This window comes from Urocampus carinirostris, chromosome 14 (genome assembly GCF_059441175.1).
Source record: "Urocampus carinirostris isolate Australia breed hairy pipefish chromosome 14, RoL_Ucar_1.0, whole genome shotgun sequence".
Taxonomy (NCBI): Eukaryota; Metazoa; Chordata; class Actinopteri; order Syngnathiformes; family Syngnathidae; genus Urocampus; species Urocampus carinirostris.
In genome coordinates, this window is record NC_142362.1 from 19,019,923 (window position 1) to 19,035,597 (window position 15,675).

Below are 15,675 nucleotides of genomic sequence, written 5' to 3' on the forward strand. Positions count from 1 at the left end.
AAAAAGAAGCGGTGCAGATAATGGATAGATGAAAAAGAATGGTGCATTGTAACAATAGTGCAATGTGAAGAAGTGCAATTTAAAAAATCCAATATCATTGGCAAGGTAATCCATTCCCTGGTACTCTCCATCCAGATCAAACGCCTTTCTGTGTAGGGCGGAGACATTTTCTTTTTCCCCAAGATTCGTTCATGTTCCAGGTTTCTTTGGAGCGATCACACGAGTGTGGAAAAAAGGACATTCTTCTCCTGGTTTGCTTTTTTTTGCCTCGGTCGTGTTAGAATGCGTGAGGGGTCAAAGGTCATTTGTCACATCCGTGCTGGCAGAGCAACAAAAGCGGCTTCCGACCCATCAAAACACAACATTGCTTCTCTTTTTCTAGATACAAAAGCTCCATCCTTTCCTATGCGAGTCCTTCAGGTGAGCAAGAAGGCAGAGTAGAAGGCAGGAAAACATTATTATCCTTGCTGACGTTTATTTTTTTCTAATACTGGAAACTAATATTTTCATAAGTCAGAGAATTGTGGCAAATTCTTTCGCTGCTCTTTTTTTTACTTAACTTTTTTTACATGGGTGGGGTGGATCACGCTCAATTAGAGGGAAGACCTAAAAAGGCCTAAAAAAATACCGCCCGACCTGGCCCGAAGTCAAGTCGTCTTTATAGTTATAGCCCTTAATCACAAAGAGTCTCAAAGGGCTTCACAGACCACAGATTATTGCAAACCACAGACTATTATTGCACCATCCCCTGATCTAAAACCTACATGAGGGCGAGGAAAAACTAAAAAAACCTCAACATGAGGAAAATGAAGAAACCTTGAGAAGGTCTGACCACACATGAGGTAATCCACCTTCCAGGATGACCAGGCTGCAATGGATGTTGCATTAAGTAATGCTTCTTTTCAGATTTGCATTCAGCAGCCTCATGAAAGTCCAATATTAGGTTTTCATGCAACCGGCCTTTTTTTACTGTTAAAGAAGTACAAAAAAGAAAAAGAAAAAGATGTGAATGAAGGATAAGGAGGAAATTAGGAAGAAAGAGAATTTTCTAAAAAATGACAAAAAATAAAGAAAGAAGGAGAAGGAAAAGAAGAAGGGAAGTAAGGACATGGAAAAGAAGGAGGAGAGAAAGAAGGTGAAGGGGAGGAAAGGAAAAAGAAGGAGGGAAAAAATAAGGAAAAAGGGAATGAGAATGTAGAGAAAAAGAAGAAAGATATATGGAAGAAAATAAGTAAAATAAGAACAAGGACAATAAGGTGAATAAGAAGTAGGAGAAGGAGAATGAAAATAAGGAAATAAATAAGAGACATAAGGGCAAGAAAAATAAGGAGAAGCAGGAGAAGGAGGAGGAGGCGAAGAAAAAGAATGGGAAGGAGAAGGAAGAATAGAAAAAGGAGGATGACAATAAGAAGGGAAATAAGGACTAGGCAAATAATGAGAAGAAGGAGTTGATTGAGGGGATTGGGACGGAGAAAGAGGAGAAGGAAAAGAAGGAGGAGAAACTGGAGAAGGAGGATGAGGAAACGATTAGAAGTAGGAGATGAAGATGGAGAAAAAACTGGAAGAAAAAGAATGGAAACAAAAACATGAAAAGAGCAAAAAGGAGGAGAAGGAAAAGAAAGAGAAGGATGAGAAATAAAAAATGGAGAGGGAGGTGAAGAGAAGAAGAAGGAATGAATTGGAGGGTGGAAGAGAAGGAGGAGAAGTAAACAAAGTGGAAGGGGAAGGAAGAGACGAAAGAGAAAGAAGCAGAAAGAGGCGCGCACAAATTAGTCGTCAAACAGAAGAGAAAGAGCAAGGACGCACAGGCGCACGTACGCGCGCGCACGCAAATTGACCTGCCGCGACTAGATTGTTGCGTGGGGCGAGCGTATCACGTGACACGGCCCACTTTTTGGCAGTTGGAGCTCAATGAGAGAGGGAGAAGAAACATCTGCAACAACATCTGCCACAGGTAAGACAACTTCCGGTCTGGAATCTTGCACGTGTGCGTGACGCAAAAATATCGCCAAATACTGAGACAGGCCGGAAAAAGCCGCTGCCAGATGGTGAGACGGACGCACAGCGTTAGCGTAAAGTCATTTAAAATGGTGTTTAAATTGCGTGAAATGAAATGCACCATGTTTTTAGGACAAGAGACTTCATGTTATCGCCAAATAAAGAGTGTCCGCGTCACAGATGAGCAAGGTGCGGTGCGAAATAGTGAGACAAACCACGTCAAATAGTGGGACGGCACCGGGATGCCAAATACCAGAAATGCCAATAACTTTGTAGTCACGGTTGGGTAGGGTTACTTTAACTGGATTACTTTCAATTACTTTTGGATTACTCCAATACCAAATATGCTAAAAGACCAAAAAAACTAAATATGAATAAAATGATGACTCACAACACGTGGTAAGCTTTCTCTCCTGGCTTTAATCTCTTTGATCTCCGGCAAAACAATATAAAATGTGACAGAAACAAAATGAAAATAAATCCAAACAGCTTGCCAACATTATTTTTGCTGTTCCATGTATTCCGTTACTCCCCAAGCCTTCACAAAATGTAGTCAATTTATTCATATTTAGTTTCTTTTGTCTTTTATTAACCTATTTGGTATGGAGTAATCCAAAAGTAATTGAAAGTAATCAAGTTATAGTAACCCTACCCAACCCTGGTTATATGCACATCCTGCAGTTTGTCCCATGCACTACTCTCATTATTTGGCACCAGCAACCTTACATTTTGCATCAATTGTTTCACTATTTAGCAAAAACATCACATTCACTAGTCTTACTATTTGACAACAGTGACTTTGCTCTTAGCATCAACTTTCTCATTATTTAGCACCAGCAACCATACTGTACTACTGTACTTTTGTTTATTTCCCCCCCAGCATTGAAGTGTACTTATTCTCTTGGAAAATACCACAGTAGCATCGTAATTCCTCATTTATCAAGAGGGTTACGCTCCAAAAACAACTCTTAATACGCAAAATCTGTGAAGTAGAAGCCTTTATTTTTTTCGAGAATTATTATACAATACAATTATTTTCTTTACAAATAACTACTGTACATTGAAATAATAATAAGCAAAAAGTCTGTTTAGCCAATCAGAATGCATAACACAATGCATGATACAAATCTGTGAAGTAACCGTGAAAAGTAAACTGCGTTGTATGGTGGGATTACTGTGCTGGTTTTCATGCAATACTTAAGATCAGGATTGACCAACCTTTTTGAAGCTAAGAGCTACTTTTGGTTATGATTATGATCACAAGTTTGACATGTATTTCTAAAAAAAAACCCGCAATGAATACAACATTATTACTATGTTGTTACCATGTTATTATTCTATTATTCCCGGCTCCTCCGTGTTATATGTCGAAGTCTCCTTGGGCAAGACACTGAATCTCCAATGCCCCCAGTAAGCAGGTTGGTGCCTTGCATGGCTGCATGGCCGCTATTGGTGTGTGAGTGTGTGTGTGAATGGGCAAGTGTGAAGTACATTGTAAAGCGCTTTGGGTGGTCTTCATTGACTTGAAAACTTAACTGTTTGCATCAACCATCCTAATATTTGCAGGGTTGGGTAGGGTTACTTTCAATTACTTTTGGATTACTCCAATACCAAATATGCTAATAAAAGACAAAAGAAACGAAATATGAATAAAGTTACTAAATTTTGTGCAGGCTTGGGGAGTAACGGCATACATGGAACGGCAAAAATTATGTTGGCAAGCTGTTTGGATTTATTTTCATTTTGTTTCTGTCGCATTTTATGTTAGTTTTGCCGGAGATCAAAGAGATCAAAGCCAGGAGTGAAAGCTAACCACGTGTTGTGAGTCATCATTTTATTCATATTTATTTCCTTTTGTCTTTTATCAGCATATTTGGTATTGGAGTAATCCAAAAGTAATTGAAAGTAATCAAGTTAAAGTAACCCTACCCACCCCTGAATATTTGGCACTAGCAATCTTACTGTTTCACATTTTACTATTAGCATCTGTTGTCTTACTATGGCAGTAACAACCTTTCAGTTTTCATCATCGGTCTCATTTTTTGGCACCAGCAACTATACGCTTTGCATCAACTGTCTCAATATTGAGCAAATTGTCCCACTCATCAGTCTCCCTTTTTGGCATTAGCATATCTACTGTTAGCATCAGTGGTGTTACTGTTTGGCACAAGCATCCTCAGTGTTTTCACAAATTGTCTCATTATTTAGCAATATCTGTCACAAAGGTCCCAACGGCGTAACAAACGCACGACAAGTAAAGTCTTTTGTAAGAAAATTTAAGTGAAACGACTGTATAAATAGAACAATGATGGGTGGATGATACAAAAATGCCATAAAGAAGCTTGGCCGGACCCGAATGTAATGATTGACAATTTAGGCCCGACCAACCCAAAATTCAATTCTGGTCAGGTCTGGCTTTTGCGCTGGCTTTAGATCTCACCTTTAGGCTGAAATTGGTGGACAAAACCTTTTCCCGCTTGCTAAAGGCTTGCTTGCTTTGGAGTTGTACGACCTCTTGCTATTAAATCCACACAACAGTATTATTTCCTTAAGCAGCTCTAAAGGCTGTTGGAGTTATTGCTTTGGGGGATTACAGCCTCCTGGCCAATCATAGTTTGCGAAACCGGTGAAGTATCTCACAATCTTCTAGAGAACTCTCAGATGCCCACTTGGAATATGATTGGCTGAACCAACAGCTCTCTTGAAGACTGATATGGCTCAGGGCATTCAGGAATTTTTGTAAAGGCTTCTGGCTAGATTTGTGAGCCTAGCGACAACTAATGGCTGAAATGTGATTGGTTAATTGCTTGATATGAAAGCACACACCTGGAACCAGCACATCCAGGGAGAAGCTGACAGACAATTCGGATATTTTTAATCAATATTTATGGACAAAATATAACTAACATCACATGGCTTGGATATATTATGAGCCAGCAGAGAACCTTACAGGCCCTCATGGTCCACCACCGTGTTTACCTCAATTGTTTCAGTATTTAACCCAGGCAACCTCATCTTTTTCCTCAGTTGTCTCAATATTTGGCACCTTTAAGTTGCATTAGTTGTCTCAATATCTGGCACTTGTGTGCAGTCGTTTCATGATTTGTCCCCACAACAGGAAGCCACCTAGAGGGCGAACAGAAGAGCTGCCATGGAGTCATGAGTGGTCGCCGTCGCTTCTTCTGCCGAGAATGGGCGTTGGACAAACTCCGGCGCTGCCTGGATGGGCGCGGCATGGGGGCCGGGCACCCGGCAGGGGTCCTGGTGACGGGTGGCCCGGGCGCCGGCAAGACGGCCCTCTGCGTCCAGGTCGCGCAACCCGATCCGGAAGCCGGGCAAGCTTGCAACTTAGCGTCACGGTGCTTGGCTTGGCACTTCTGTCGACGGGAGGAGCCGGCGAGCGGGTCAACGTGGCGCCTGGTTCTGGCCCTGGCGGAGCAGCTGAGGACATCTCCGCTGCTGCCAGCCCAATTTGGTGCCAGCCTAAATCGCCGGCTGCCACTGGATCCGCTCAGCTGCCAGACTGATCCACATCTCGCCTTCCAAAGGTTTGTAAAAGCCTTCAGGTTTTCTTGAGGTTGATGGATTGGTTTCTACCCAAGTTCTTAGTGCAAAATGTAGCCAGATTTAGTTCCAGACAGAAATGTGCTTTGGCATCCACAGATTTGTCCTGGAGCCCCTGCTGGACCTACCGCCGCCCCCTCAATCAATGATGTTGCTGGTGGACTCTCTGGACGTGGACTGTGAGAGGCCTCGAAGAGCCAGCAAGGGAGGCTACCCCATCGCAAAACTTTTGGCAGCCCACCAGAATCTGATGCCCGGCTGGATTCTCCTGGTCTGCTCGGTTCGCAGCCACAACAAAACCGTGAGCAGGATGTTCTCAGGTGTGCGCACCGCAGTTCTGACTCACAAAGGTTGGGGGAGTGGACATAGACCAGGACCCTTTTGTAGTCTACAGTCTAAGGGTGGAGAACTTGGTCCTCAAGAGGGGCATTTCCTGCATGTTTTTGAAGTTTCTTTGCACTACTACTGGTCATTCCAATTACCAGGATCGCTGGAAAGCTCTTGTACCTCTTACTAATAAGCTGATAATTTGTATCACCTGTGTTGGAGAAAAAACCCCATCAAAACATGCAGGACATGCGACTCTTAAGGACCGGGTTGGCCAACCGTTTTATAGTTCTTGTTCTGGAGGTTCAAGGCCGTTTGCGGTGATTTTCTTATTGTGCTTCTCTAGATTTTACCAAGCTCTGCCTGGACGACTTGCGTCGGCCGGACACAGTCGCGGACATACAGCAGTACATCCTGAAGCGTTTGGACCAGGAGCCTGTGCTACGGCGTCATATCACGTCAGACACGGCGGAAATGCTGAATCTTCTCCATATCAAAAGTGGCGGCTGCTTTCTGTTTCTTGAGCGAGTCCTGGACGGTGTGGCCACCTCACTCATGAGTCTCCGAGAGATCCGGGATATCCCAGGCACCCTGAATGGCCTCTACCTATGGCTGTGCCAAAGACTCTTCCCCCGGAAACTCTTTCGCTATGTCAGGCCTCTCCTCAACATTATCTTGGCAGCTCAAGCCCCTGTGGGGTTACAGGAGATGTTTACAGCGCTTTGGACACATGACAGATCACTTTGCATCCAGGACTTCCAGAATAGACTCCGCTCCCTGGCCCCCCTCCTAATCGACAATCCTGGGGGCAGCAAACAGTTCTTCCATGGCAGCTTTGCCGAGTGGCTCACGGATGTCAAGTACTGCACTCAGAAGTACTTTTGCAGCCGGGCTGAGGGACATAGCATGCTTGCCATGGCTTTGACACTGAAGGGACCGAAACTAAACTCTGAGGAGGCCATTCGGCTTTGCACACATTTGGTCCACTCTGGTCACCATCGGGATCGGCCCTGGATTTTGGCCCTCTGGGTGATTTGGGTAGATGTACCTCCTCTGACTTTGACTGGTAGCAGTTTACTGTCCACTTTAGTAATGTCAGCTCCAGGATCAACACAGCAGAAAGTCTTTGAGCTCTTCAAGATGAGTGGCCTCGTTAATGTAGATCATAGTCCTGGGATTCAGAATACAGGTCAAGTGACAGACAGTAACTGCCTTCAAACTGTGAAGCGCTTAAGTTCCACTGATGCACAGACTTTGCTTGCCGGCGCAACACTCGAGGGTTCCGCAAATTTGGTCCAACGGCTTCTGACTCTGGGATCTAATCCTCTCCTCCGTGACCACCAAGGTCAAATCCCACTCACCATAGCCTGCAGACAGGGTCATTTAGATATGTTGCAAGTCCTGTTGGATTGGGTACGGAACCAGGATGCGAAGACTGTCACCAAAATGTTGGAGCACGTTGACAATGAAGGCTGGACGGCGCTACGGTCTGCAGCCTGGGGCGGACACAGCAAAGCGGTCAGGCTTCTGCTGGAAGCTGGGGCAGATGTGGACGGGTGCGATGCAGAGGGCCGCACTGCGCTCAGGGCTGCTGCCTGGGGAGGGCATGAGGAGACGGCGCTCATACTATTAGACTACGGAGCTCAAATAAACAAGGCAGACCGCACAGGCCGTACTCCCCTCATTGTCGCCGCATACATGGGCCATCCGGAGGTGGTACAGGTACTGCTAGACCACAAAGCTGAAGTGGACTTGGCTGACACTGACGGACGCACAGCTTTGTCAGTCGCCGCTCTTTGCATCCCAACGGCAGTCGGACACCAAAGTTACTCGGAGGTGGTAAATCTTTTGCTGGAGCGAGGCGCAGATCCAGGACACAGAGATCATGACGGAATGACTCCGCTGCTCCTTGCAGCCTATGAAGGGAATGACGAGATAGTGGAGCTTCTCTTGGACGCTGGTGCAGACGTGGACGAGACTGCAGGCCCTAAAGGAGACATGTCCGCCTCTGCAGCAGTAACGCCGCTTTTGGCCGCCGCCGCCAAGGGCCACACCCAGTCGGTGTCGCGGCTGCTCTTCTGGGGGGCCGCCGTGGATGCCATTGACAGCGAAGGCCGGACGGCGCTCTGCCTGGCTGCGGCACAGGGCAGTGCAGATGTGGTGCGTGCCCTCCTTGAGCGGGGTCTAGACGAGAACCACAAGGATGACCTAGGTTGGACCCCATTGCATGCCGCGGCTTGTGAAGGCCACCGGACAGTCTGCGCCATCCTAACCGAGCGAGGAAGCACGGCAAGGGTGGGCGAGATGGATGTGGAAGGCCGTACGGCACTGATTCTGGCAGCCCAAGAGGGACACCTTGGCGCCACCCGCCTGTTGCTGGACCGCCGCTCGCCGATTGACCACAGGGCTTACGATGGATACTCTGCCTTAAGCGGGGCCCTCTTGCAAGGGCACGCCGAAGTAGCAGAGCTGCTGATGAGACGAGGGGCCGACACCGATGTCCGTGACTCCGAGGGGCGGCCGCTGCTATACTTACTGCTTTTGGAGGGGAAGCTCCACATGGCAACTCTTCTTATAGAAAAAGGTGGACCACCTTTAGAATCCAGAGATCCCGAAGGCCGGACTGCTTTGCACGTGGCCTGCTGGCAGGGGAACGTGGATGCTGTGGACTTGCTCCTGAAGCACGGGGCCAACCCCAATTCCCAGGACATACAAGGGAGACCACCCCTGCATTCCGTGGCCTGGACAAGGCACACGGACGTGGGGCTCCGACTCCTCTTGGAGAACAAAGTCAATGTTGACCTCTGTTGCCACCAAGGGGCGACAGCACTGAGCATTGCGGCCCAGCAGGGACACGCCGACGTAGTGGCTATCCTTCTGCAGAGAGGTGCCAACCCTGAACACGTAGACAAATATGGTCGGACCCCCATGAAAGTAGCGGGGCGGCATGGCCATGCTAATGTGGTCCGGCTCCTGAGGAGCTTTGGTGCCAGACCATGTCACGGTCTGGTGCGCAGAGGCAGTATGGCTTCTCCTGACTGCAAAATATCTCTCAGGCTCTGTCGAGCTAAAAGTGGCGACACATCCTCTTTCTTATCCTCTGCAGGTTTGAGACATTTCCACTCAGCCCACAGCTCTCAAACGTCATCCACCGGGCGCTCCCTGGCCACCACGAAGACAGTTCCTGCTGATAATCTGAGCTTTGTTCAGCAAATCCGGGAGCACTCATTACCCCGGAGCCGGAGCCGCCCTTCGACTTTATCCCTCCCAGCAAACAACCGAGGGCCTCCCTCAAAAGGAAGCCACAACTTTGATCCAGCACCGAAGGCCTTAAATTGTGTATCAAACTATCAGAATGAGGTCAACCCAAGAAACTTAGAAACACTAGGCACAGAACTCAGGACAAGCAAAAATGCTGAAGGCTGCCTGCCTAGGATGCAAGGCCCCCATCAGAGGGCAGCTTGGGACCCTCCACCCAAGCACCACGCTGCACTTCCCGCCAGTGCCTTTAAGGTATCCACACAAACATCAGAACCAAAGCCACACCTGAATCAGGCCAAGCTGAAAATCGAGGGTCCAACCAATACTTCCTTTTACAAGCGAGAGACCCCACTGTGAGACCCATGGCAAAGGCCTGGACCATAGACTGAAGTGGTGCTCCAGGGTGAGGCTGCCAAGAGCCACAAAGGGTTGACCACGACCAAGATAAGGTATTCATTACTGTTGTCATGCTAATATTTTGTCTCAAGTTGGTTGGCTTAATAAAGCAATAAAGCAATCAACGGAGACAAGATTGTTTATCAGTACAAGATACTGAATATTTGTGTTTTCTGGTGTGCTCAGAAGTATGTCTGCCGCAAAATATGTGCTTTGGCTCATCTGGCTCCAACACTCACCTTCAAATTTTTCTTTTTAATAAAAAACCCAAATGATTTTAAGTGACTTTATTGTTTTGACCTGCTTGATTTCCAAACAAATTTATTTTTGTTGCAGACCCGTTGGTACATGTAGGGAATTTAAAAACAATGCAATACACGTGAAGACCTCTTTTCACTGTAGATTTAAATTTTTTAATACAACCAGCAAATATTTTCACAATAATTTAAACTTCATAGGACATTACACTGTCAATCATCTTCTTCCAAAAGCAAACAATACAAGCTGAGGCTGGCTCCTTACTGGTCTGGACTTTGGTGGTGAAAGATTTGCAATAACCGCAAATTAAGGTTAATTTGCTTTAACGGCTGGGTTCGGTATCGCAAATTAAACTCTCAAATGTTTCAAAGTTCAAGTTGGGACATGACAATAACTCAGAACAATTTATCGGAAGCCTGCGTGACGTGCAGGCAAGCCTGAGCCAATCCATGCCCGGTCTTGTTGCTATAGGTTGGCTATGCACATACCTTTTCTCAATCCCGAAAAGTATACTAAAAACGTCTATTAACAAAGTCCTCTGGGCTAGAGTTTGGACTTGTACCGGTAAATCTTGATGCAGTGATTCATACTGTCGGAGACCACCAGGGATCCCCCGGGCAACAAACCGATCCCACGCGGACAATTCAAACCCCTGTTCACCAGGGACCGACCTGCGCTATCCGCCGGGAACAACAGGACCCGGTGGGTGTCCCCCCAGTCGGCCACCAACACGTCACCCTCAGCATCGATGCAGACACCCCAAGGGCAGACCAGGACAGGCCCCAAAGCGGAGCATACCCCCAAAATCCTGACTGTCGTCCAGCCGGGCTCCAGGACTTTCACGCAGGGAACACGACCGGTTTCTGTGCCGCGCTCCGACACTGCCATCATTCCCGAGCTGACACAAGCCGCCACCAAGTAAGGCCGGTGGAAACCAGTGACCAGTGTTTGCTCCACACGTGTCCCAGTCTTGTGGTTCAGTTTCAAGGCAACCAGCGTACCTCTGCGGATATCTGCCACTAAGAACTCATCCAGTCTGGTCACTGTCACGCCCCTGGGAGCCTCGAGGTCGTCTTCAGACCCTCCTGAAGAAAACCTTCCAAAGGTCTGGAGGAGCCGTCCGTGACGATTAAAGACCAGGAGGGCACGCTCTGCTGCACAGCTCAGCGCCACCAGGCCTTTGGAGTTGACAGCGACGTCAAAAAAGTTTCTACAGCGCTTGTCAAAACCATTGGAATTAGAGGAACTGAGTCTTTGGAGAACGTTGCCCTGGAAGTCTGTCACCTGGGTAAAGAGTTAGGCAATTAATTGGGTTCACAAAACAAAAAGTAGATTGTTCAGCACAAGGCCACCTACCTGAACACGAGCATTGCCGCAGTCCACGATGAAAATTTGCCCTCGCGGTGTGCAATGTAGACCACTTGGCAGGGTGAAGTCTGCCCTACCCGAGCCTTGTTTCCCAAACTTTCGGATAGGGAAAGTTTCTTTTGACTCTTCTTCCTCTTGAAGTGCCATAAAGACCGAAGGACGTCCCTGCTCTCCTTGGCCTTTCTTGGGCTCACATGAGGACACATCCAAGATGGACATCGACTGAGACCTGGCCGCCAGAGATTGAGCATGGACAGTTGGATCTTCATAGGACACTGGCTGCTCCCTGACAGCAAGACAGAGACCAGTGGTGGGAGAAGGAGAGGCTGGTCTCACACACCTTTGCAAATTCTGACTGCTAATCAGGGGGTCTGTCACATGAGGCAGGTCCGCTGTGGACTTAGACAAGCGGCAGGAACTACTCAGACTACTTCTGTCAAAGACGCACTCAGTAGAAGGGCAGACAACAAAAGTGTAACTACAGTCCAGGCTGTCCGCCAGGCGAGGTCCTCGAACCACATTGCAGCATGTCCCAAGAGAGCGTTCCTCAGAGTACTGGCTGAGGCCCGAGGGCGGGCGTTCTCCCGGTGTGAGGTCCAGGCAGCTACGGAGAGCTGAGAGATCCTTCTGGTTCCTCGTTTGGGACAAGGCCACGCTTTTGCCAGGCCTTAAAAGTCCACCAGGAGGTTTTCCTTTCCCTGGTACTCCTCTGTGGACCTCTGGACTCCACTCAAGTGGTAAAAATGAAGAAACTGTGGGTGGTTTCCATTGCAACACCTCATCTCTTTTTGGAATATTCTCTGCTCTACATTCTGCTCCTGCAATTTGGAGAGACTTCGTTGTGGAATATTTTTTAGTTCCTGAACACACTTCAGGATCATGGGAAGGTGGAAGGCAAGTTCCTTGTTCAAATCTGGCCATTGAGAAGATGCTGCTTTGTTTCCAGGTCTTCCAGTCTTCATCAGGACCTTGATGATTGGTGTCTCTGGGTTGAATTTCCTGAGAATGCAGAACGCACATCTGACCATGTGGACCACAACCTCCAGTGCGCAGGGACAAGCTCTGACCATGCACTCGGACCTCCCCGAAGGTGACGGCATTGGCTTGGGAGCTGGGCTTGAAGCTCACTTTCTTCATGGAGACGGAAACTTCCCACGGCTGAAGGAAGTCGGCAGTTTCCTTTAGTAAAAGGCTTGAATGACTTTCCTCCTGCTGAGAAGCCTCCTGGACCTGCTCCCGGAGTACCCCGAGCTTTCCCAGCCTTTGGTCCAACAGGGCCAGGCTGACTCTGACTGCCGCCATATTCTCTTTGTGGACCTGCTCCAGGTGCTGTTGCGTATCTCTGTGATCCTGCTCGACTCGCTCCAGTAGACGGCGCTCTTCCTGGCGAATCCCAAGGATGGCACGCTCCACGCCCTGTTGCACCAAGTCTGCCTCCGAAACCTGGAGCTGACGCAGGTCAAGGAGCTCCGCCTCGGCTTGAAGCAGGTCGCGATGGGCCTGCGCCGCCCAGCCCGACGGAGTCCGGGTCCAGCGGGCGGATCCGGGGTCCGAATCCACCAAATTTTCCGAGATCATTGTGGATGAGTTTGGTTCCAATTCTGGATGGACAAAGCCTGGAAACAAGAAGTTGAATCAGCACAGGTAGAATCCTAGGCTTGATGATTTTTTTTTTTGTGTGACATACCATAAATGCCTGACTACATATTTCCTATATTTTGAACACTGTGGCTTGCAGTATCATGCACCATATTCTTTTTTTTCTGCAAGGATGTCAGCGGTGACCTTGGACGCGTCCCGGGCTCTTTCCGTGGATTCTCCCAGCTGCGGTGCCCGTCAGGGCCCTTGGTCTAAACGGCGGTGCTTCCAACCCGGACACTCCTTCGCGCACTCTTTCTGCAGCTGTCAATTTTAATCAACTAGCGCAGCGTTGAATTCTAATCGGCATTAACATGTAGCAGGAGTGGGACAAAAATATTTTTCAAAACTCAATGTATTCTACGTACCCAAATTTTGAAGGCTGAACAGTCACAACAGCCTGTACACTTGCTACGCTATGCGATCGCGAGCTTTTCCATCGCTTGTGCGTATGACAAAGTGATACAAAGACCAAGTATTGCTACAACTACAACAACAAAATAATCCTTATAAATGCCGACACTAGTTACTTACTAAGAAGGATATATGATAATTATCGAGCTGGTAGTTATCCGAATATAATGGCTTCACAGATTTTGGCCCTGATGGAATTAATCTCCTGCTGGCATACTAAAATACTCAATCGGCCGACACCAATCGTTCGAAAGCTCCCAAGCACTTATGTATATCGATCGTTCCACGTAGAAGTACCTGTAGGAGCCAAAGGGTATATGTGTTGTTGATTGTTATTCTTGTTTTATCCATCGGGTGGTGCATGTTAATTTGTAGGTGTATAAAGGTAGGGACTAGGGCTGCATGATTTCCCAAAATCTAATCAATATTGCCATGTGACCTTGTGCGATTGTGTTTTATCTCTTTGTTATTTCAGTGATGGAGTGTTGGGAGATTGTCCTAAGCCTGTTACTTTAGATGACATTAGAATCAAGTCAGTAGCTCCAATTTCAGCGCATATGCCTAGCTCTACCCGGAGTCAGGACCAAATTTGGGCACGTTACTTTAAAAAATTAATTAGTTATAGTTACTCAGTACTTTTTTCAAAAAGTAACAGTTAGTAACTGAGTTACTCTGTAGTAAAAGTAACTAGTTACCAGGGAGAGTAACTGTTTCTGTTACTTTAAAAAAGGTTGAAAGTCAAAGAATTAGAAATTTAATGAGCAGTATTTGAGTTTAGAGAAGAACAGACAGGTAGTTGTATTATAGAACATTGTATTATTTGTTGCATTTCACCAGCAACAGATTTATCTTACAATAAACAATAAAATAAAATAACGTTCAGCAGTAAACAATAAAAAGTGAATTTAATAATTTAAATCTAACTCGAACGATATGTTGTTAAACTGGGAATTCCGCCTCTTTTTAGAGAACAGGCGTTTTCAGCTTGCCTCACCAAAAAGAGTCGGCTACCAGATGGCTCTTTAGGCTGTTTTTGTTGTTTAATCCATTCAACATAATGTATTATAAAGTATTATGAATCACTTAAAAAGGAAAAAAAGGAAGCAAAGTTAACACTTCGATGTTAACAATAAAAAAAGAGGGAAACTACAAGTTAAGATATTTATAAAAAAATAAAATACGAAACAATTTTTTTTTTTTTTTAACTTAACAAAATCAAAGTAAACAGCTCAGAATACCTGAAGAAAATGCATTTTGATCAATCACAAAAGAAAAATAGCTTCTCGAAGGGCACCAGGACTCGTTTCCAAGATAAGGCTCATAGAGCCATTTCGTTCGTGAGCGATACGAGTCGGTTGCAGCATTCACCAATTCCCCTTTTCTTTCGGTTGCATTAGTAAATACGGAATTCGTAATCACTATCTAACTATATTATAGTCGCTATTTTGAAAAGTGACATGATCTTAGAACTTGTAGGAGAGCGAAAAATAGCGTGGATCAAAATAAAGTTACGTGCGCTGGGAAACGCCGTCTGTGGCATTCTGAAGCCAAAATAACGCACCGCTTTTGACCGTCAGTAACGATAATAACGGAAAAAGTAATGAGTTAAATGATCCCGTTCCTGAAAAAATAACAACGTTACGTAACGCCGTTATTTCCCAACACTGGTCAGGACCCCTTTGTAGTTCCGCATCATGCAGAACTCCTTTAAAAGTACCATCACTCTGTCTCTTCTCTATCACGTCATTTGTGCAAGGGATGGGAGAGCTTAAGATCCCATGCATGGCTCAGAATGTGCACCGGCTGTTGTGATTGTACGAGGTTCTGAATTTTAGTCAGTAGAGTACAGAGTTTTGTGTTTGCAGGTTTTTAATGCTCTCGTGCATTTATGTTGATGCCAATTTAATCAATATCGACTGCGATGCTAGTTAAATCTCATTCAGTCATTGACGGATATAGATGTTAGTGGCAGTGGATGAGTTAAAAAAAAAAGTCATAATATAAAAAGCTCAATGCCAGTAAGCAATGTGATGATATTTAAACATCACGATAGGGTTAATATCTTAATGTGAACCTAAAACTGGGATTGGGAAGCTTTTCAACCCAAAGAGCCAGAACAGTAAAATATTATTACAGCATTAGCATAATATATATATGTTTTGTGATTTTCAAGGGGGCATACCATATATATTGAGACAAATTTCCGTCAAACCTGCTCTACAGAAAGGATTCAATTTTTCAGCCTATATCATTTCACTGTGTGACGTTGGATGATTTGATAGAATTTATGAAATAAGAATAATGCCCAAACATGTGTCCCATATAACAAATATACCACTTTAAACTTGTCTCAGTCTCGCAACTACTTCAGATCGTTGAGGTTAGTTTTGACCTTCATTTTTTTTTCATAAATAATGTTTTCAAAACAAGGTGCAAGCAGAGTTCTTTTAT

At 46.0% G+C, this 15,675-nt stretch overlaps 2 protein-coding genes across 2 annotated transcripts; one reads left to right on the forward strand and one right to left on the reverse strand.

The window, feature by feature from the left end:
* Positions 1 to 5,157: 5,157 nt before the first annotated feature.
* Positions 5,158 to 9,507, forward strand: ankrd50l (ankyrin repeat domain 50-like). Its single transcript, XM_088352885.1, has 3 exons — positions 5,158 to 5,546; positions 5,662 to 5,882; positions 6,236 to 9,507. Exons 1-3 carry the CDS (start codon positions 5,158 to 5,160, stop codon positions 9,505 to 9,507), a joined length of 3,882 nt encoding a protein of 1,293 aa, XP_088209011.1.
* Positions 9,508 to 10,347: 840 nt separating this feature from the next.
* LOC148352884 (uncharacterized) lies at positions 10,348 to 12,750 on the reverse strand. The gene is made up of 2 exons (XM_088353509.1): positions 11,161 to 12,750; positions 10,348 to 11,088 (listed from the first exon to the last, which is right to left on the reverse strand). Exons 1-2 carry the CDS (start codon positions 12,748 to 12,750, stop codon positions 10,348 to 10,350), a joined length of 2,331 nt encoding a protein of 776 aa, XP_088209635.1.
* Positions 12,751 to 15,675: the final 2,925 nt, after the last annotated feature.

Excerpts from the sequence above, each read along its gene's own strand:
- ankrd50l (XM_088352885.1), top strand. The coding sequence starts at position 5,158 with ATGAGTGGTCGCCGTCGCTTCTTCTGCCGAGAATGGGCGTTGGACAAA. Across the intron at positions 5,547-5,661 it reads CCACATCTCGCCTTCCAAAG|ATTTGTCCTGGAGCCCCTGC; the intron begins GTTTGTAAAAGC and ends TGGCATCCACAG. Across the intron at positions 5,883-6,235 it reads CGTGAGCAGGATGTTCTCAG|ATTTTACCAAGCTCTGCCTG; the intron begins GTGTGCGCACCG and ends GTGCTTCTCTAG.
- LOC148352884 (XM_088353509.1), bottom strand. The coding sequence starts at position 12,750 with ATGATCTCGGAAAATTTGGTGGATTCGGACCCCGGATCCGCCCGCTGG. Across the intron at positions 11,089-11,160 it reads GCGGCAATGCTCGTGTTCAG|GTGACAGACTTCCAGGGCAA; the intron begins GTAGGTGGCCTT and ends CTCTTTACCCAG.